This window comes from Pseudophryne corroboree, chromosome 2 (genome assembly GCF_028390025.1).
Source record: "Pseudophryne corroboree isolate aPseCor3 chromosome 2, aPseCor3.hap2, whole genome shotgun sequence".
NCBI lineage: Eukaryota > Metazoa > Chordata > Amphibia > Anura > Myobatrachidae > Pseudophryne > Pseudophryne corroboree.
This window is the reverse complement of record NC_086445.1, coordinates 386,364,668-386,387,732: the sequence shown is the minus strand read 5'-3', so window position 1 is coordinate 386,387,732 and position 23,065 is coordinate 386,364,668. Positions and strand designations below refer to the sequence as shown.

The 23,065-nt window shown below is 47.3% G+C and overlaps 1 protein-coding gene across 4 annotated transcripts in view; it reads left to right on the top strand.

Moving 5' to 3' along the window:
* The window catches only part of NIPA2 (NIPA magnesium transporter 2), an 86,162-nt gene that overhangs the window by 36,220 nt on the left and 26,877 nt on the right, over positions 1–23,065 (top strand). For all 4 annotated transcript variants that reach the window (XM_063953283.1, XM_063953282.1, XM_063953281.1 and 1 more), the window contains 2 exons: positions 658–714; positions 19,860–19,950. In XM_063953283.1, coding sequence (XP_063809353.1) covers positions 658–714; positions 19,860–19,950 — 148 coding nt within the window. The remainder of the gene's footprint in view (positions 1–657; positions 715–19,859; positions 19,951–23,065) is intronic.

Genomic DNA, 23,065 nt, shown 5'->3' with positions numbered 1-23,065 from the left:
TTAGTGTGCTTTCCATCTACTTATTAACACTTGCAATAAAACTTGGTGGTAGTGTATATCTCCTTGTTCATGCCATTATTTGGTTTAATTTTAGTGGAGTGTTTATGCTTTTTTTTTTTATTTTTTATGCAGCATGTGTTTAAAGTGTACGATCAGTACGCTGGATTGTCCTGGTGAAAGCATATTGTAAAGGTGTTAAAGAGGGATGTAGTTAATATCCGAGAATGCGGTCAGCTGTGCTAGGGCTATTTTCCAGTCGTGGCCATCCACGACACCCACAGAGTGGGAATAGAACCTGTGGCGAGCGCACAGAGCCCGCAAAGGGACTTTCCAGCGCTCACCCCGCTGCCGGTATTCTGGCGGACAGGATCCTGGTGTCGGTATTCTGAACTCCCAGGATCCCAGCCACCGGGATTCCATCCCCAACCCGTTAGAAGACATTGCTGACGTTCCAGTTCGTTTTCACGCGGTTTTAGCCATTTTCCCAGGGCATTTGCAAGTATGATCAGTGAAATATGTTTTAAGTGTAGTAAATTATTTAACATTTAGTTTTGTCAAGTAAATTTTAAACTTAAAATCTTTATGTTCTTAGCAGTAATTTTATTTATAGTACAGTACACCTAATGTTCTCTTTTAATTTTCTTCCATTTGCTACAGGTCAAGGAGGTCATGCATATCTTAAAGAATGGTTGTGGTGGGCTGGTCTTCTCTCAAGTAAGTATCTAATGAGAAACAACACATAATCATACCCTCTTAATTTGTGTAACTGCTGTTCTAGCATCATAGTCATCCATTTTTGTTCTTATAGGATACGCCTTAATAAACAAACCCATGTCTACTCGAGAACTCCTTTCACTCTATAGTTTTTATTACGGTAAACTTAGATCATTGTATCAGTTGTAGCACTTATAATATTTTCTGAACAATGATTTTCTTTTACATCCTATAGGATACTGTGGGGTCCATATTAGTACCATGGGGTATAGACTAGTCCACTAGGAGCCTTGGGCACTTTAAGAAATCAGTAGTGTGCACTGGCTCCTCCCTCTATGCCCCTCCTAACAGACAGTTTAGAAAATGTGCCCGGAGGAGCTGGTCACGATTGTGAAGCTCCTGAAGAGTTTTCTGCATTTATTTTCTATTTTTTGTTTTCAGGCAGGTCTGGGTGGCACCAGACTGCCTGCTTCGTGGGATTTAGGGGGGGCAACGGCCCAACCTCCTTAGGGTTAATGGTCCCGTTCCCCGCTGACAGGACACTGAGCTCCTGTGGGTCCTATTCGCAAGCCCCACCACGGCGTGTGTACAGACCCGCAGCACGCCGCCTCCCGTAACAGAGCCAGAAGTAAGAAGAGTGGTGAGTAAATGGCCGGCAACCCTGTTAGCGGGTGGATGGTTGTAATGGCGACTCAGGGGTAGGAGCGCAGCGCTGAAAAGCAGGCTGCGGCCCCAGGCTTCAGAAACATGCAGGGTGCTGCGTGGTCCGCTGTGAGGGGCGAGCTGAAGCCATAACTATTATTGCCCACGCTGGCAGTACATCTTACAGGGGTTTTAACCCACTGTAGAGCAGAAATATTACCTCAGCCAGTATAAAAAAAACTGGAAGCCCGCGCGCCATTAAGGGGGCGTGGATTCACTATGAGCGGACCCAGCAGCTCACCAGCCCCATTTTCCCTCTGCAGCTATACACAGACAGGCTGGCAGGAAAGCGCAGCTCCTCCACAAAGACTCCAGATCACCTCAGCGGTACCAGGGGGTAATAGCAAGGTAGGGGTGCAATAATAGTATACTAAGCCCTGTTAAGGGTGCTTAGTTTGCGACCCAGCTAAACTTGGAAATTAGCTATAAGGGCGGGCTGTGGCTGGCTCCATCATACTCTGTCTCCCTAGGGGGCTCTGTGTGGGTTAACTGTGCTTTTATCCTATTGTCCTGTGTGTGGGGGTTCTTTCACATTTTACTATGTCAAAGGAGTGTGGCAGAGTGTTTTTCTCTGACGTCCTAGTGGATGCTGGGACTTCCGTAAGGACCATGGGGAATAGCGGCTCCGCAGGAGACTGGGCACAAAAGTAAAAGCTTTAGACTATCTGGTGTGCACTGGCTCCTCCCCCTATGACCCTCCTCCAAGCCTCAGTTAGATTTTTGTGCCCGGCCGAGAAGGGTGCATGCTAGGTGGCTCTCCTGAGCTGCTTAGAGTAAAAGTTTAAATAGGTTTCTCTAACGTCCTAGTGGATGCTGGGAACTCCGTAAGGACCATGGGGAATAGCGGGCTCCGAAGGAGGCTGGGCACTCTAGAAAGATATTAGACTACCTGGTGTGCACTGGCTCCTCCCACTATGACCCTCCTCCAAGCCTCAGTTAGATTTCGTGCCCGGCCGAGGTTGGATGCACACTAGGGGCTCTCCTGAGCTCTTAGAAAGTTATAGTCTTAGACTTTGTTATTTTCAGTGAGACCTGCTGGCAACAGGCTCACTGCAGCGAGGGACTAAGGGGAGAAGAAGCGAACTCGCCTGCTTGCAGCCGGATTGGGCTTCTTAGGCTACTGGACACCATTAGCTCCAGAGGGATCGACCGCAGGCCCAGCCTTGATGTTCGGTCCCGGAGCCGCGCCGCCGTCCCCCTTACAGAGCCAGAAGCAAGAAGATGGTCCGGAAAATCGGCGGCATGAAGACTCTGTCTTCACCAAGGTAGCGCACAGGACTGCAGCTGTGCGCCATTGCTCCTCTCACACACTTCACACTCCGGTCACTGAGGGTGCAGGGCGCTGGGGGGGGGCGCCCTGAGGCAGCAATAAAAACACCTTGGCTGGCTAAAATACCTCAATATATGGCCCCAGGGGCTATATATGAGGTAAATACCCCTGCCAGAATTCCATAAAAAACGGGAGAATAGGCCGCGAAAGGGGCGGAGCCTATCTCCTCAGCACACTGGCGCCATTTTTCCCTCACAGCTCGGCTGGAGGGAAGCTCCCTGGCTCTTCCCTGCACAGTAAGAGGGAAAAGAGAGGGGGGGCATTAAAATTGGCACTGTATACAGTATATTATATAAAAGCTATTAGGGACATAACTCAGTTAGTCCCTGTATATATATAGCGCTCTGGTGTGTGCTGGCATACTCTTACTCTGTCCCCCCAAAGGGCTTTTGTGGGTCCTGTCCTCGTTTAGAGCATTCCCTGTGTGTCTGCGGTGTGTCGGTACGGCTGTGTCGACATGTTGAATGAGGAGGCTTATATGGTGACATAACAGAGGCCGATATATGTGATGTCGCCCCCTGTGGGGCCGACACCAGAGTGGATGGATAGGTGAAAGGTATTAACCGACAGTGTCAACTCCTTACATAAAAGGGTGGATGACGTAACAGCTGTGGGACAGCCGGCTTCGCAGCCCGCGCCTGCCCAGGCGTCTCAAAGGCCATCAGGGGCTCAAAAACGCCCGCTCTCTCAGATGGCAGACACAGATGTCGACACGGAGTCTGACTCCAGTGTCGACAAGGTGGAGACATATACACAATCCACTAGGAACATCCGTGACGTGATCCCGGCAATAAAAAATGTGTTATACATTTCTGACTTTAACCCAAGCACCTCTAAAAATGGGTTTTAGGTTTGGGGAGAAAAAACAGGCAGTGTTTTGTTCCCCCATCAGATGAATAAATGAAGTGTGTGAAAGCGTGGGTTCCCCCGTTAAGAAACTGGTAATTTATAAAAAGTTACTGATGGCGTACCCTTTCCCGCCAGGTGGATAAGTTACGCTGGGAGATATCCCCTAGGGTGGATAAGGCGCTCACACGTTTGTCAAAAAAGGTGGCACTGCCGTCTTAGGATACGGCCACTTTAATAGGTACCTGTTGATAAAAAACAGGAGGCTATCCTGAAGTCTGTATTTACACACTCAGGTACTAGACTGAGACCTGCAGATAGTGCTGCTGCAGCGTGGTCGGTGACCCTGTCAAACAGGGATACTAGTTGGCAAACATAAAAACATATTAAAGACGTCGTCTTATATATGGGGGATGCACAGAGGGATATTTTGCCGGCTGGCATCCAAAATAAATGTAATGTCCATTCTGTCAGGAGGGTATTAGAGACCTGTCACTGGACAGGTGATGCTGACTTAAAAAGCGCATAGAGAGCCTTATAAGGGTGAGGAATTATTTGGGGATGGTCTCTGGGACCTCGTATCCACAGCAACTGCTGGGAAGAAATAATTTTACCTCAGGTTTCCTCACAGACAAAGGTACAGTCCTTTCGGCTTCAGAAAAGCAAGCGGGTCAAATGGCGCTTCCTTTCTGTACAGAGACAAGGGTAGAGGGAAAAAAGCTGCACCAGTCAGCCTGTTCCCAGAATCAAGATTCTTCCCCCGCCTCCTGTGAGGCCACACCATGACGCGGGTGCTCCACAGGTGTAGCCAGGTACGGTGGGGGGCCGTCTCAAAAATTTCAGCAATTAGTGGGCTCGCTCACAGGTGGATCCCTGTTTCTTTCAAGTAGTATTTCAGGGGTACAAGCTGGAATTCGAGATGTCTCCCCCCAGCCGTTTCCTAAAATATGCCTTGCTGACAACTCCCTCAGGCAGGGAGGCTGTGCTAGAGGCAATTAATAAGCGGTATTCCCAGCAGGTAATACTCAAGGTGCCCCTACTTCAACAAGGACGGGGTTACTATTCCACACGGGTTGGGGTACCGAAACCGCATGGTTCGGTGTGACCCATTTTATATTTAAAATCCTTGAACACAAAAATTCAAGTTCAAGATGGAATCGCTCAGGGCGGTTATTCCAAGCCTGGACGAGGGGGATTACATGGTATCCTGGGACATCAAGGATGCTTACCTGCATGTCCCCATTTACCATCCTCGCCAGGAGTACCTCAGATTTGTGGTACAGGATTACCATTACCAAGTCCAGACACTGCCGTTGGACTGTACATGGCACCGAGGGTGTTTTATCAAGGTAATGGCCGAAATGTTGATACTCCTTCAAAAAAAGGGAGTTGTAATTATCCCGTACTTGGACAATCTCGTTATAAGGGCGAAGTCCAAGGAGCAGTTGGTAGTCGGGGTAGCACTATTTTGGAAAGTGCTACAACAGCATGGTTGGATTCTAAACAGTCCAAAGTCACAGCTGGTTCCTATGACACGTCTACTGTTCCTGGGGATGGTTCTGGACATAAACCAGAAATAGTGTTTCTCCCGGAGGAGAAAGCCAAGGAGTTGTCATCTCTAATCAGAGACCTCCTGAAGCCAAAATAGGTAGCGGTGCATCATTGCACGCGAGTCCTGGGAAAAATGGTAGCTTCCTACGAAGCAATCCCATTAGGCAGGTTCCATACAAGAACTTTTCAGAGGGACCTGTTGGACAAGTGGCCCGGATCGCATCTTCCGATGCATAGGCTGATAACCCTGTCTCCAAGGACCAGGGTATCTCTACTGTGGTGGCTGCAGAGTGCCCATCTTCAAGAGGGCCGCAGGTTCGGCATACAGGACTAGGTCCTAGTGACCATGGATTCCAGCCTTTGAGGCTGGGAGGCAGTCACACAGGGAAGAAATTTCCAGGGACTTTGGTCAAGTCAGGTTATTTCCCTACACATAAATATTCTGGACCTGAGGGCCATTTACAATGCCCTGAGGCCGGCAAGGCCTCTGCTTCAAAACCAGCCGGTACTGATCCAATCAGACAACATCACGGCAGTTGCCCATGTAAACCAACAGGGCGGCACAAGAAGCAGGATGGCGATGGCAGAAGCCACAAGGATTGTCCGATAGGCGGAAAATCATGTGTTAGCACTGTCAGCAGTGTTCATTCCCGGAGTGGACAACTGGGAAGCAGATCTTCTCAACAGACACGACCTCCACCCGGGAGAATGGGGACTTCCTCCAGAAGTCTTCCAATAGGATTGTACACCATTGGGAAAGGCCACAGGTGGACATGATGGCGTCCTGCCTCAACTAAAAGCTATAAAAGATATTGCACCGGGTCAAGGGACCCTCAGGCGATAGCTATGGACGCTCTGGTAACACCGTGGGTGTACCAGTCGGTTTATGTGTTCTCCCCTCTGCCTCTCATACCAAAGGTACTGAGAAAAATAAGAAGGCGAGGAGTAAGAACGATACTCGTGGATGGCCAAGAAGAGCTTGGTACCCAGAACTTCAAGAATTTATATCAGAGGACCCATGGCCTCTGCCACTCAGACAGGACCTGCGGCAGCAGGGGCCCTGTCTGTTCCAAGACTTACCGCAGCTGCGTTTGTCGGCATGGCGGTTGAACGCCGGATCCTGAAGGAAAAGGGCATTCCGGAGGAAGTCATTCCTACGCTTACTAAAGCCAGGAAAGAGGTTACAGCAACTCATTATCACCGCATATGGCGAAAATATGTTGCATGGTGTGAGGCCGAAAGGGCCCCAACAGAGGAATTTCAACTAGGTCGATTTCTGCATTTCCTGCAAGCAGGAGTGACTATGGGCCTTAAATTGGGTTCCATTAAGGTACAGATCTCGGCTCTGTCGATTTTCTTTCAAAAAGAACTAGCTTCAGTACCTGAAGTTCAGACATTTATAAAAGGAGTGCTGCAGAGTCAGCCCCCGTTTGTGCCTCCTGTGGCACCTTGGGATCTCAACGTGGTGTTGAGTTTCTTAAAATCACATTGGTTTGAACCACTAAAAACCGTGGATCTGAAATATCTCACGTGGAAGGTGGTTATGTTATTGGCCTTGGCTTCTGCCAGGCGAGTATCAAAGTTGGCGGCTTTGTCTTGTAAAAGCCCTTATTTGATTTTCCATATGGATAGGGCAGAATTGAGGACTCGTCCCCAGTTTCTCCCAAAGGTGGTGTCAGCGTTTCACCTGAACCAGCCTATTGTGGTGCCTAGGCTACTAGGGACTTGGAGGACTCCAAGTTGCTAGACGTTGTCAGGGCACTGAAAATATATGTTTCCAGAACGGCTAGAGTCAGAAAATCTGACTCGCTGTTTATCCTATATGCACCTAACAAGCTGGGTGCTCCTGCTTCTAAGCAGACTATTGCTCGTTGTATTTGTAGTACAATTCAGCTTGCACATACTGTGGCAGGCCTGCCACAGCCAAAATCTGTCAATGCCCATTCCACAAGGAAGGTGGGCTCATCTTGGGCGGCTGCCCGAGAGGTCTCGGCTTTACAACTTTGCCGAGCAGCTACTTGGTCAGGGGCAAACACGTTTGCAAAAATTCTACAAATTTGATACCCTGGCTGAGGAGGACCTGGAGTTCTCTCATTCAGTGCTGCAGAGTCATCCGCACTCTCCCGCCCGTTTGGGAGCTTTGGTATAATCCCCATGGTCCTTACGGAGTTCCCAGCATCCACTAGGACGTTAGAGAAAATAAGAATTTACTCACCGGTAATTCTATTTCTCGTAGACCGTAGTGGATGCTGGGCGCCCATCCCAAGTGCGGTTTATCTGCAATACTTGTACATAGTTATGGTTAACTGTTGAGCCATCTGTTGAGAGGCTCTATTGTTTCATACTGTTAACTGTGTTTCATATCACGAGTTGTACGGTGTGATTGGTGTGGCTGGTATGAGTCTTACCCGGGATTCAAAATCCTTCCTTATTGTGTACGCTCGTCCGGGCACAGTACCTAACTGAGGCTTGGAGGAGGGTCATAGTGGGAGGAGCCAGTGCACACCAGGTAGTCTAAGATCTTTCTAGAGTGCCCAGCCTCCTTCGGAGCCCGCTATTCCCCATGGTCCTTACGGAGTTCCCAGCATCCACTACGGACTACGAGAAATAGAATTACCGGTGAGTAAATTCTTATTTTTTTATTTTCAGTGAGTCCTGCTGGCAACAGGCTCACTGCACCGAGGGACTAAGGGAAGAAGAAGCGAACTCACCTGCATGCAGAGTGGATTGGGCTTCTTGGCTACTGGACATTAGCTCCAGAGGGACGATCACAGGTTCAGCCTGGATGGGTCCCGGAGCCGCGCCGCCGGCCCCCTTACAGAGCCAGAAGAGCGAAGAGGTCCGCAGAAATCGGCGGCAGAAGACGTTCCTGTCTTCAGATAAGGTAGCGCACAGCACTGCAGCTGTGCGCCATTGCTCTCGGCACACTTCACACTCCGGTCACTGAGGGTGCAGGGCGCTGGGGGGGAGTGCCCTGAGACGCAATAAAACACTATAAAAACCTTATATGGCTAAAGAAATGCATCACATATAGCTCCTGGGCTATATGGATGCATTTAACCCCTGCCAGTTTTCCTGAAAAAAGCGGGAGAAAAGGCCGCCGTGAAGGGGGCGGAGCCTTTCTCCTCAGCACACAAGCGCCATTTTCTTTCACAGCTCCGCTGGAAGGATGGCTCCCTGACTCTCCCCTGCAGTCCTGCTACAAGAATCAGGGTAAAACAAGAGAGGGGGGGCACTGTTGGCAGCTAATATAAAACAGCAGCTATAAAGGGAGAAACACTTACATAAGGTTATCCCTGTATATATATAGCGCTCTGGTGTGTGCTGGCAAACTCTCCCTCTGTCTCCCCAAAGGGCTCGTGGGGTCCTGTCCTCTTTCAGAGCATTCCCTGTGTGTGTGCTGGGTGTCGGTACGATTGTGTCGACATGTATGAGGAGGAAAATGATGTGGAAGCAGAGCAATTGCCTGTGTTAGTGATGTCACCCCCTAGGGAGTCGACACCTGACTGGATGGTCGTATTTAAAGAATTACGTGACAATGTCAGCACTTTGCAAAAAACTGTTGACGACATGAGACAGCCGGCAAATCAATTAGTGCCTGTTCAGGCGTCTCAGACACCGTCAGGGGCGCTAAAACGCCCGTTACCTCAGATGGTCGACACAGACCCAGACACGGATACTGAATCCAGTGTCGACGGTGAGGAGACAAACGTAATGTCCAGTAGGGCCACACGTTACATGATCACGGCAATGAAGGAGGCATTGAATATTTCTGACACTACAAGTACCACAAAAAAGGGTATTATGTGGGGTGTGAAAAAACTACCAGTAGTTTTTCCTGAATCAGATGAATTAAATGAGGTGTGTGATAAAGCGTGGTTTTCCCCCGATAAAAAACTGCTGATTTCTAATAAATTATTGGCACTATACCCTTTCCCGCCAGAGGTTAGGGCACGTTGGGAAACACCTCCTAGGGTAGATAAGGCGCTCACACGCTTATCAAAACAAGTGGCGTTACCGTCTCCCGATACGGCCGCCCTCGAGGAACCAGCTGATAGAAGGCTGGAAAATATCCTAAAAGGTATATACACACATACTGGTGTTATACTGCGACCAGCAATCGCCTCAGCCTGGATGTGCAGCGCTGGAGTGGCTTGGTCGGATTCCCTGACTGAAAATATTGATACCCTGGATAGGGACAGTATATTATTAACTAACTATAGAGCATTTAAAGGATGCATTACTATATATGCGAGATGCACAGAGGGATATTTGCACCCTGGCATCTAGAGTGAGTGCGATGTCCATTTCTGCCAGAAGAGCGTTATGGACGCGACAGTGGTCAGGTGATGCGGATTCCAAACGACATATGGAAGTATTGCCGTATAAAGGGGAGGAGTTATTTGGGGTCGGTCTATCGGACCTGGTGGCCACGGCAACGGCTGGAAAATCCACCTTTTTACCCCAGGTCACCTCTCAGCAGAAAAAGACACCGTCTTTTCAAACTCAGTCCTTTCGTCCCCATAAGGGCAAGCGGGCAAAAGGCCACTCATTTCTGCCCCGGGGCAGAGGAAGGGGAAAAAGACTGCACCAGGCAGCCTCTTCCCAGGAGCAGAAGCCCTCCCCCGCTTCTCCAAGTCTTCAGCATGACGCTGGGGCTCTACAAGCGGACTCAGGCACGGTGGGGGGCCGTCTCAAGAATTTCAGCGCGCAGTGGGCTCACTCGCAAGTGGACCCCTGGATCCTGCAGGTAGTATCACAGGGGTACAAATTGGAATTCGAGACGTCTCCCCCTTGCCGGTTCATGAAGTCTGCTCTACCAACGTCTCCCTCCGACAGGGAGGCGGTAGTGGAAGCTATTCACAAGCTGTATTCCCAGCAGGTGATAATCAAGGTACCCCTCCTACAACAGGGAAAGGGGTATTATTCCACGCTGTTTGTGGTACCGAAGCCGGACGGCTCGGTGAGACCAATTTTAAATCTAAAATCCTTGAACACTTACATAAAAAGGTTCAAATTCAACTACCCTTCTCACCAAGGGTACCTCAGGTTTGTGGTACAAAACTGTCATTATCAGTTTCAGACGCTGCCGTTTGGATTGTCCACGGCACCACGGGTCTTTACCAAGGTAATGGCCGAAATGATGATTCTTCTTCGAAGAAAAGGCGTCTTAATTATCCCTTACTTGGACGATCTCCTGATAAGGGCAAGGTCCAGGGAACAGTTAGAGGTCGGAGTAGCACTATCTCAGGTAGTGCTACGTCAGCACGGGTGGATCCTAAATATCCCAAAATCACAGCTGATTCCAACAACACGTCTACTGTTCCTGGGGATGATTCTAGACACAGTCCAGAAAAAGGTGTTTCTCCCGGAGGAGAAGGCCAGGGAGTTATCCGAGCTAGTCAGGAAACTCCTAAAACCAGGCCAAGTGTCAGTGCATCAATGCACGAGAGTCCTGGGAAAAATGGTGGCTTCTTACGAAGCGATTCCATTCGGAAGATTCCATGCAAGAACTTTTCAGTGGGATCTGCTGGACAAATGGTCCGGATCGCATCTTCAGATGCATCAGCGGATAACCCTATCTCCAAGGACAAGGGTGTCTCTCCTGTGGTGGTTACAGAGTGCTCATCTTCTAGAGGGCCGCAGATTCGGCATTCAGGATTGGATGCTGGTGACCACCGATGCCAGCCTGAGAGGCTGGGGAGCAGTCACACAGGGAAGAAATTTCCAGGGCTTGTGGTCAAGCATGGAAACGTCTCTTCACATAAATATCCTGGAACTAAGGGCCATTTACAATGCCCTAAGTCAAGCAAGGCCTCTGCTTCAGGGTCAGTCGGTATTGATCCAATCGGACAACATCACGGCAGTCGCCCACGTCAACAGAGTGGACAACTGGGAAGCAGACTTCCTCAGCAGACACGACCTCCACCCGGGGGAGTGGGGACTTCACCCAGAAGTCTTTCAAGTGATTGTAAACCGTTGGGAAAAACCAAAGGTGGACACGATGGCGTCCCGTCTCAACAAAAAACTGGACAGATATTGCGCCAGGTCAAGGGACCCTCAGGCAATAGCGGTGGACGCTCTGGTAACACCGTGGGTGTACCAGTCGGTGTATGTGTTCCCTCCTCTGCCTCTCATACCCAAAGTACTGAGAATCATAAGAAGGAGAGGAGTAAGAACTATACTCGTGGCTCCGGATTGGCCAAGAAGAACTTGGTACCCGGAACTGCAAGAGATGCTCACGGAGGACCCGTGGCCTCTACCTCTAAGAAAGGACCTGCTCCAGCAGGGACCTTGTCTGTTCCAAGACTTACCGCGGCTTCGTTTGACGGCATGGCGGTTGAACGCCGGATCCTGATGGAAAAAGGCATTCCAGATGAAGTCATCCCTACCCTGATCAAAGCCAGGAAGGATGTAACCGCGAAACATTATCACCGCATTTGGCGAAAGTATGTTGCGTGGTGTGAGGCCAAGAAGGCCCCCACAGAGGAATTTCAACTGGGTCGTTTCCTGCATTTCCTGCAAGCAGGACTGTCTATGGACCTAAAATTAGGATCCATTAAGGTTCAAATTTCGGCCCTGTCGATCTTCTTCCAGAAAGAACTGGCTTCAGTGCCTGAAGTTCAGACGTTTGTCAAGGGGGTACTGCATATACAGCCTCCTTTTGTGCCACCAGTGGCACCTTGGGATCTCAATGTAGTTTTAGGGTTCCTAAAATCACATTGGTTTGAACCACTCACCACTGTGGAATTAAAATATCTCACATGGAAGGTGGTCATGCTGTTAGCTCTGGCGTCAGCCAGGCGTGTCTCAGAAATGGCGGCTTTGTCATATAAAAGCCCTTACACACATAACATCCGCTTCGTTCTAGATGTATTGTCCGAAGGGGCCTGTACACCCTTACCGGAAATTGCGTCAAAATATGACTTCCCGGATGCGAACCCTTTTACCTATCTACAGGTGAGACATTTTGTCTCGTCCTTAACAAGCACATCCCCATTCCAACCTCTCTCCACCCTGGAGTCCTATTGCTATTACAAACCGCTCGCTCGTGGAATCATCTCACAACTGTATTCCCTTCTCCAGGTAGGGGATAAGGAGACGACCCCGGCTTTTATACTCAGATGGGAACAGGACCTTGGCCCGATACCAGATGACTATGATTGGTCAGATGTCTTTGCGGCTGCCGCGAAATCCTCGATTTCAACCCTAGTTAAGGAAAACGCATATAAAATCTTATATAGGTGGTATCTAGTCCCCTCTAGACTTCACAAAATGTTCCCCTCCTCCCAGCCACTGTGCTGGAGAGGATGCGGCGGTCACGGCTCTTTCCTCCATATATGGTGGACATGCCCTAAAATCGAGCTATTCTGGGATTCAGTCGCCCACTTGCTGAGTACAGTGCTCCAGACCCGGATATACAAAGATCCTTGGTCCTTTCTGCTAGGCCTCCCCACTGCCAACGCACCTCCGAACTCTGGTAAATTACAGACACAGATCTTGAACGCGGCTAGATGCGCAATTGCCCTAAACTGGAAAAAGAGGGAGTCCCCCCCTATACAACAGGTCATCAACAAAATATGGTACTTCGCAAGCATGGAAAAAATCACGGCATACCTCCATAACAGATCTTTTCAGTTCCTTCAAATATGGGAACTCTGGTTTGACTCACAGGCCCCCGCACACGGAGCTCGACCCCCCGGGAGCTCGACGGCCATACTACTATGACCCCTGTACTCTCCTAGCCCGACAAGTAACTCAGAGGATATCCTTAACATAACCTTTTCGTGTTCCCCCGAGTAGCACTTTCCATTTAATACTAACGCCATGCGCGTACCAACGCAAAACGGGGGCGTACCAGCGGAATTTCCCTAACCCTGCCACCTCTCCTCCTACTCTATTCCCTCCCCATCTCCCCTGTCTCTTTTTCTCGCCTCTCAGGTTCTACCTCTTTAGTCTCTACCCTCCTGCAGTCATATTAATGAACCTGTGTGTCGGTTCCCACCCACCTGAATAGTCTCTGTCTACCCTGAGACATAACTCTTTGCTGTTTCTTTGCAATGTGGGAACCACATGTTCCTTATTTTTAAGGTTATATATCAGTTATCGGTTATGTTATGCTAGACAGAACAGCCCATCCCATGTAAGGGGGAAGGCTGCAGTAATGTTTGTACCCTGTAAAGTTTATACCCTGAAAATTAAAATAAACAATTTAAAAAAAAAAAAAGCCCTTACGTAATTTTTCATTCAGACAGGGCAGAATTGAGGACTCGTCCTCAATTTCTCCCTAAGGTGGTTTCAGCGTTTCACATGAACCAACCTATTGTGGTGCCTGCGGCTACTAGGGACTTGGAGGACTCCAAGTTGTTGGACGTAGTCAGGGCCCTGAAAATATATGTTTCCAGGACGGCTGGAGTCAGAAAATCTGACTCGCTGTTTATCCTGTATGCACCCAACAAGCTGGGTGCTCCTGCTTCTAAGCAGACGATTGCTCGTTGGATTTGTAGTACAATTCAGCTTGCACATTCTGTGGCAGGACTGCCACAGCCAAAATCTGTTAAAGCCCATTCCACAAGGAAAGTGGGCTCATCTTGGGCGGCTGCCCGAGGGGTCTCGGCTTTACAACTTTGCCGAGCAGCTACTTGGTCAGGGGCAAACACGTTTGCAAAATTTTACAAATTCGATACCCTGGCTGAGGAGGACCTGGAGTTCTCTCATTCGGTGCTGCAGAGTCATCCGCACTCTCCCGCCCGTTTGGGAGCTTTGGTATAATCCCCATGGTCCTTACGGAAGTCCCAGCATCCACTAGGACGTCAGAGAAAATAAGAATTTACTTACCGATAATTCTATTTCTCATAGTCCGTAGTGGATGCTGGGCGCCCATCCCAAGTGCGGATTGTCTGCAATACTTGTATATAGTTATTGTTACAAAAAAATCGGGTTGTTTATTGTTGTGAGCCATCTTTTCAGAGGCTCCTACGTTTATCATACTGTTAACTGGGTTCAGATCACAGGTTGTACAGTGTGATTGGTGTGGTTGGTATGAGTCTTACCCGGGATTCAAAATCCTTCCTTATTATGTACGCTCGTCCGGGCACAGTATCCTAACTGAGGCTTGGAGGAGGGTCATAGGGGGAGGAGCCAGTGCACACCAGCTAGTCTAAAGCTTTTACTTTTGTGCCCAGTCTCCTGCGGAGCCGCTATTCCCCATGGTCCTTACGGAAGTCCCAGCATCCACTACAGACTATGAGAAATAGAATTATCGGTAAGTAAATTCTTATTTTCTCACTCAGGGGGATCACTGCAGTGTACTCAGGATAGTACACATTCTCGGGCTAGTGGATCTGAACCTGTATGGTTAGATTTATTGAAAGGGATGATCTCAAATATTTCCCATAAATGATTCTAAAATGAGGAGACGCAATACTTAAGACAGTTGCTGGCCCAAAATTGTAAGGCGTACACTGTCCCAAATCCTGCACACTGATACTGATGATGATGTATCAGACATTGAGGAGGGTGAGTTGGACTCGGGAGGGATGCAGCTTTGTCACAGGGAATACAGGCCCTGATAGAAGCTATTAGAGATGTCCTGCACATTCCTGACAAAGCGACAGAGGATGAGGTGGAATCCTATTTTAATGTAAAAAATAAATCCTCTGCTGCTTTCCCGGCATCTAAGGAATTAAATTCCCTATTTGAAGAAACTTGGGTTAATCCTGACAAGAAGTTTCAGATTCCAAAAAGGTAACTGACATCCTTCCCTTTTCCTCAGGACGATAGGAAAAAATGGAAAAACCCACCAATTGTTGACAAATCAGTATCTATATTGTCCCGTAAGATAGTCTTACCTGTCCCGGGGGCAGCCTTCTTAAAGGATGCGGCTGACCGCAAGATTGAGATCACTCTCAAGTCTGTATACACAGTTGCGGGGGTGGCCCAGAGACCCACTATAGCTTGTGCTTGGATCACTAGGGCCATTACAAAATGGTCGGGTAACCTACTTGAGGGGGTTAGATTCCTTACCAAGAGGTAAGATACTTTTACCCCTGCATTATATACAGGATCGGATTGCTCAAATGCACGCACCACGGCCATGGCAGTGTCTGCATGCAGGGTCCTATGGCGACGGCAGATGCGGATTCCAGAAAGGGGATAGAAAGCCTACCTTTCGCAGGCGAGGCCCTGTTTGGTGACAAACTGGATACGTGGATATCCAAGGCTACGGCGGGTAAGTCTACATATCTTCCTTCCGCAGCCCCCCCAGCTAGGAAGGCCTATTTTGTGCCGACTCTGTAGTCCTTTCGGACAGCAAAATTTTAAAATAAATCCAAGGGTTCTTCTACAGCCTTCAAAGGCAATAGAGGTAAATCCAGAAAGCCTTCAGCATGATGGTGGAGCCCTCTGCCTGGAAGACAGGCAGGTGGGAGCCCGATTTAAAAGATTTCAGTCACGTATGGGCGACATCATGCCAGGTCATTGTTCCAGTTCCACCTAAGCTACGGAACAGAGGGTATTATTCCAACCTGTTTGTGGTACCGAAACCGGACAGTTCGGTGAGACCCATTTTTAAACTTCAAGTTGTTGAACCCGTATTTATGGGTGTTCAAATTTAAGATGGAGGCTCTGAGAGCGGTGATCTCGACTCTAGAGGAAGGGGAATTCCGAGTGTCTCTGGATATCAAGGATGCATACCTTCATATCCCGATCTGGCTGCCTCATCAGGCTCATCTCAGGTTTGCCTTACAGGACTGTCACTACCAGTTTTAGGCTTTGCCTTTTGGCCTCTCCACGGCTCCTATGGTGTTCACCAAGGTAATGGCGGAGATGATGTTCCTCCTCCGCAAACGGGGAGTGAACATAATTCCGTACCTGGACGATCTGCTGATATAAGCACCATCCAGGGAGCGGTTGTTGGACAGCATTGCCCTCTCAACTCAGCTACTCCGGGATCACGGGTGGATTCTGAACCTACCGAAATCTCACCTGGAACCAACACAGAGGCTTCCGTTCCTGGCGATGATAATGGATACGGAAGTACAGAAGGTATTCCTTCCATTGGAGAAGGCAGTGGTGATCCAGTCTGGTGCGGGATGTTCTAAAATCAACCCGGGTATCTGCATTCACCTTCTGGGAAAGATGGTAGCCGCTTACAAGGCGCTGCAGTACGGAAGGTTAAACGCTAGACCCTTCCAGCTGGACCTGTTGGACAAATGGTCCGGATCGCATCTCCACATTCACCAGAGGATTCGTCTGTCGCCAAAAGCCAGGATTCCTCTGCTGTGGTGGCTCCAGATTTCTCACCTGACTGTGGGACGGAGGTTCGGGATTCAAAATTGGATTCTGTTAACCACAGACGCAAGCCTCAGAGATTGGGGAGCAGTCACCCAGGGGGAACACTTCCAAGGAAAATGGTCACATCAGGAAACCATTCTTCCAATCAACATTCTGGAACTAAGGGCTAGGAAGCACAATATGCACTTGGGTCAAAAACTGGTTAGATAATAGGGAGCAGCGCGTTGTGGTTAATGGATCTTTTTCAACTTGGACTGAAGTGCTAAGTGGTGTGCCGCAAGGCTCAGTATTAGGACCGCTATTGTTCAATATTTTCATTAACGACCTAACAGAAGGTCTAGAGAGCATGGTGTAAATTTTTGCAGATGATACCAAATTGTGTAAGGCTATAAATACAGAGGAGGATGTCGAGTCTCTTCAGAACGACTTAGTTAAATTAGAAGCATGGGCAGCCAAATGGAGAATGCGCTTCAACACAGACAAGTGTAAGGTAATGCACTGTGGTAACAAGAAGAACAAAAATTACACCTACCTACTAACTGGGGTAAAATGAGGGGATTCTGTACTGGAAAAGGACTTAGGTGTCCTCCTAGATAGCAAGCTAAGCAGTAGTACCCAAAGTAGGACTGCAGCAAAGAAGGCTAATAAGATATTAGCATGCATAAAACGGGGTATTGATGCTAGGGACGAGAGTATTATACTCCCGTTATATAAATCACTAGTGAGGCCACACCTTGAATACTGTGTACAATTCTGGGCACCGTACTACAAAAAGGATATCCTGGAGCTAGAAAAGGTACAGAGGAGGGCGACCAAACTAATTAAGAGCATGGAGACGCTGGAATACAAGGAAAGGCTTGAAAGACTAGGCATGTTTACATTGGAAAAGCGAAGACTAAGAGGGGATATGATCAACATCTACAAATATATAAGGAGACAATACACAGAGCTTGCGCGGGACCTGTTTTTGGTTAGATCAACACAGAGGACTCGTGGACACTCGCTCAGGTTAGAGGAGAGGAGATTCCGCACAATACGGCATAAAGGCTTTTTCACGGTAAGAACAATACGTGTTTGGAATTCCCTGCCCGAGGGAGTTGTAATGGCGGAATCTGTCAACACCTTTAAGAATGGGTTAGATAAATTCCTAATAGATAAGGATATCCAGGGGTATGGTGCATAGTCATGCATCATAGTTACTATAAATAGGGATAAAATGCAACGGCTGACAGCAGCATCAGTCAGAAATTTTAGTCAAATCATCATGCATAGGAGACCAAAAATAGGTTGAACTCGATGGACAATTGTCTTTTTTCAACCTCAGATACTATGTTAACGCCCTTCTACAGGCAGCACATCTTTTTCACGATCAGGCAATCCAGGTTCAGTCGGACAATGTGACGGCGGTAACGTACATAAACCAACAGGGCGGAACGAAGAGCAGAGCAGCAATGTCAGTGGTAACACGGATACTCCTCTGGGCAGAAGGGAGTAGACCACCGGGAAGCAGATTTCCTCAGCAGACACGACCTCCACCCAGGAGAGTGGGGCCTTCATCCGGAGGTGTTCGGGTGCGTGACACATCGGTGGGGAATTCCACAAATCGACATGATGGCTTCTCTTCTCAACAAGAAACTCAGGCGGTATTGTTCCATGTCGAGAGACCCACAGGCAGTGGTGGTGAACGCTCTGGTGGCTCCATGGGCCTACCAGATGGTGTATGTGTTTCCACCACTTCCACTGATCCCAAGAATTCTCAAAAGAATAAAAAGGGAAAAGGTTCAGGCAGTTCTCATTGCTTCGGATTGGACAAGAAGGGCTTGGTACGCGAATCTACTGGACATGCTTCTGGAGGATCCATGGCCTCTACCTCTCAGAGAGGATCTTCTGCAACAGGGGCCGTTCGTCTATCAACACTTACCGTGGCTACGTTTGACGTCATGTAGGTTGAGCGTCAAATTTTAGCCCGGAAAGGAATTCCGGACAGGGTAATTCCTACCCTGATCCAAGCCAGAAAAGGGATAACGTCTAAACATTACCACCGGATTTGGAGAAAATATGTCTTGGTGTGAAAACAGGAAAATTCCTGCAGTGGAATTTCAACTGGGTCGGTTTCTGCTTTTTCTGCAGTCTGGTGGGGATGTGGGCCTACGCCTGGGCTCCATAAAGGTCCAGATTTCTGCCTTGTCCATTTTCTTCCAAAAACAGTTGGCTTCCCTCCCTGAGGTTCAGTCGTTCTTGAAAGGTGTTCTGGGATCTCAATGTGGTGTTGCAGTTTCTACAATCTGAATGGTTTGAGCCTTTACAGGAGGTTGGTGTAAAGTTTCTTACGTGGAAGACCGTAACATTGCTGGCTTTGGCAAGACATGTGACGGAATTGGGGGCGTTGTCTCACAAGATCCCCTATTTGATTTTTTATGAAGATAGAGCTGAACTCAGAACTCGGCAGCAATTTCTTCCAAAGGTGGTGTCTGCGTTTCACATCAACCAGCCTATTGTGGTTCCGGTGCTTACTGACACCTCTTCCACTTCAAAGTTCCTGGATGTTGTGCGTGCTTTAAAAATCTATGTCAAACGGACATCTCGTCACAGAAACTCAGACTCGCTGTTTGTACTCTGATCCCAATAAAAGTAGGAGTCCTGTTTCAAAGCAGTCTATTGCTAGCTGGATCAAGCTTACTATCCAGCATGCTTACTCTGCTGCAAGTTTGCCGGTTCCTAGATCTGTACATGCCCACGCTACTAGGTCGGTGGGTTCTTCCTGGGTGGCTGCCCGGGGTGTCTCTGCCTTACAGCTCTGCCGAGCAGCGACTTGGTCTGGTTCGAACACATTTGCGAAGTTCTACAAATTCGATACTTTGGCCTCTGAGGACCTTCAGTTTGGTCAATCAGTTCTGCAGGGACCTCTGCACTCTCCCACGCGGTTTGGAAGCTTTGGTACATCCCCATGGTACTAATGTGGACCCCAGTATCCTCTAGGACGTAAGAGAAAATAGGATTTTAATTACCTACCAGTAAATCCTTTTCTTGTAGCCCGTAGAGGATACTGGGTGCCCGCCCGGTGCTTCGTTTTTCTGCACTGTTCCTTGTTTAAGGTTGGTTCAGCTGTTGCTGTTCCTGTTTCATGTTTAGTTAGCATGGCTTTCCTCTTGTTGTGTGTGCTGGTTCGGAATCTCACCACTGTCCTTCTCTATTCTTCTCTCAAAGTATGTCCGTCTCCTCGGGCAACAGTTTCTAAACTGAGTCTGGTAGGAGGGGCATAGAGGGAGGAGCTAGTGCACACTGTTGATTTCTTAAAGTGCCCAAGGCTCCTAGTGGACCCGTCTATACCCCATGGTACTAATGTGGACCCCAGTATCCTCTACGGAATACGAGAAAAGGATTTACTGATAGGTAATTAAAATCCTATTTTCTCTTTCAGTGGGAGCTGGGGAAGTTGCAAACTTCGCTGCATATGCCTTTGCACCGGCTACACTTGTGACACCCTTAGGCGCCTTAAGTGTGTTAGTCAGGTAATATTTTGGATTCTTTTTTTCTAACATACAGAAACTAACCTAACTTTCTAGCCTGTAAAAACGTTACACTTGGTCTAATTGAGCTAGCTACTTTTACAATGCCTTCTCTCACTTAGGTTTTATTGACCTGTGTGGCTGCTCCTTTGGGGAATCTAACTTTTAAAAACTTCATTTATGCATGGATAAAAATAACTGTTGTGTAAATACACTAATTGTAGAAATAGAATTTTTGCCTTGGTAAAATTCTATTGAGGACACACAAATTGTGTCCAGAGGGAAAGGAAAACTACTGTTCATAAGGGAGGGGGTGGGGGTGTATGAGTGTATGGCGGTAGAGAGGAGATCTGTTAGTGACAGCAACATGTGGAGTAGAGGAGGACTGCTGGGGATGATGGGAGGGAGACTGGGAATATTGGTGCCCATGGAATGAATGGAGGACAAACCATTAAGTGGTGCAGCTGTGTTTAACCCCCGCCCCTTCCACAGAAACGATAAAATTGAGAATAGACGTATTACAATGTAGCCTGAATGCCAGCATAGAGCATGTTGAAAGCAATCAGCAGAATTGTTAGTATAACCATCTATGTATAACTCCCATTATTCATAGCTTCTTAAGCCATCTTTTAGTTTTCAATAGAATTCAGATTTAGTACGTCATTAGTTATACATAAAGATAGGTAATATGTATACAGTATGTATAAATGTCAGTGCCTGCTGAAACCAGACTGTTTGCAGAACCACCATTGTTCTTATCTGTTTAGTTAAAAATACTGTATACCTCCATATATCTGTGACTAAGAATTCCCACCTCCTTCATACATCGCTCCCCTTCCATACTGCAAATAGAAGTACTTTACATTCTAAAGAGATTTGTTTACTTTCCTGCACACAACACAAATAAAGAAAACCAAAATGAGGTAAGTGTCCCTTTCAATAAACCCATTCTAAGTGTTCAAGTACTTCCATATTGCAACAGCTGTATTTTAATTAAAAAAAACCCATTTACCGTGCAGACAATAAAGTATTTGAAAGAAACTAAATTATTTCATGACTCATTGGTGCTGTCTGTCTGATTTTATATTTCATTGTTTTTTGCTACATAACTACTGTAGCAAAAGTGATATGTGATGTGTTAATAAATGGCAAGCACCTATTTATCCAGGCTTTTACTTTTAGTAACCATGAATACATTTTGAAATGTAACATAGCACCGATATTTCAGTTAAACCATTTTTGCCTTGTTTGGTGGAAACAGAAAATGTTCCATTGTGCACTTATGATTATGTAAGTGTAATTGGGCGAGATTCAAAGTCATGTGCTGTGTGCACGTATTGCCCATTTATGGTAGTGCAGACATCAAAAGTTTTCCCTATGGGGAGCAAGGGAAGACTTGCAGTTCAGCTGGGTGTGATGTGATGTTCAGTATCGAGTCTTAGGGGGCGATTAATTTTTTCTTTTTTAGGTGCCAGCCACTAGATGGCGCTCAACAGCAGCAATTCAATTGTTCTGTTGTTCAAGCACAGTCACCACGGGCGCCAACATTTTTGCTTGCAGCCTCCTGAGGTGGTGATCAGAAATGTGTGATGTTTTGCGTTACAGGCTAAACCCAGTGCTTAAAAAGTAATGGCCGCCTGATCAGAGCAACTATTGAATTGCTGTGATGGGTGTGATGTGCACCCATTACTTTGGATGACCCAAAAAAAATTGAATTTCCCCCATAGAGCCATACAGTAGAGTGGAATCTCCCCACTTTATGGGTTACTGGGGAACACTTACGATGCGTCTGGCCTTAAAATCACTTAACTGACTATTTTTCCCTTCAAAAGCGTTAACATTGTTTTTTAAAACGGATCTCCTCGTCAAAAATGGGGGGACAGGGTGGGACGGCGCAGTTGCATGAAATCTGACCATGCCAGTTAAGTGGTTAATATGCCATTCCAGAACCATCTGTCCACTGCATACAATTCAAACTCCCCCCCCCCTCATTTATTTATCTTACCCTAATTAAAACTTTACACTTACTCTAATTGAGCTAGCTACTTTTGCAATGTCTCCACTCACTTTGGTTTTATTGACCTGTGTCGGCTCCTTTGGGGAATATTGGGGGTAATTCCAAGTTGATCGCAGCAGGAATGCTAAACAATATGTCCACCTTTTTGTTAAGATGAAAATAAACATCTGTACATTGACTCCAATACTAACTATGTAATACCAATATTGATTAAGTACAAATAACAAATGAGCATTAGATATAAAAAACCCTATTTAAAGGAGTGCTAATTCCTATATTGTATAGAGCAGCTGACCATGTGACCGCACCTGCCTGCCAACGTGTGAGCCTCACCCATCCCAGGAAGTCTAAAATTCAATAAAAGTTCACATAAAATGCAATGCGTTAGCTCACACTACAATAGTACACAAATTTTAACTATATCAGTGATGGAGCAGGCAGAAAGCACTTGGCAGTAACTAAAGTAATACTGTTCCGAGAATTATGGGGACTTGTTGCAGGTGTCATAAAACAATACATATAAGCACTACATTCGTAATTATTCCATGCTGTCTCTGAGATCAGTAGCAGAGCAGACAAGAGCACAATGTGATGACATAAATAAACTAGGGTATTACAGCAATGTGAAAATCAGTAACCCAGCTTTGTATGGTGCTGTGGACCCCATGTGGCGCCATATACATAAAGGATAATAATAAATAGCATTTAAACAGAGCTTTACATTAACTCAGACAGTACCAATAAAATAGATTTGCCAGTCAGCATTCCTTGTATTCACTCTGTTAAATGTTCACCCTGCAGGGAACTCAAGTCCCTCAACAGTGATACAGCCCATCTTACTTCACAATGGGGTTAATTCCAAGTTGATCGCAGCAGGAATTTTGTTAGCAGTTGGGTAAAACCATGTGCACTGCAGGGGAGGCAGATATAACATGTGCAGAAAGAGTTAGATTTGGGTGGGTTATTTTATTTCTGTGCAAGGTAAATACTGGCTGCTTTATTTTTACACTGCAAATTAGATTGCAGATTGAACACACCACACCCAAATCGAACTCTCTCTGCACATGTTAAATCTGCCTCCCCTGCAGTGCACATGGTTTT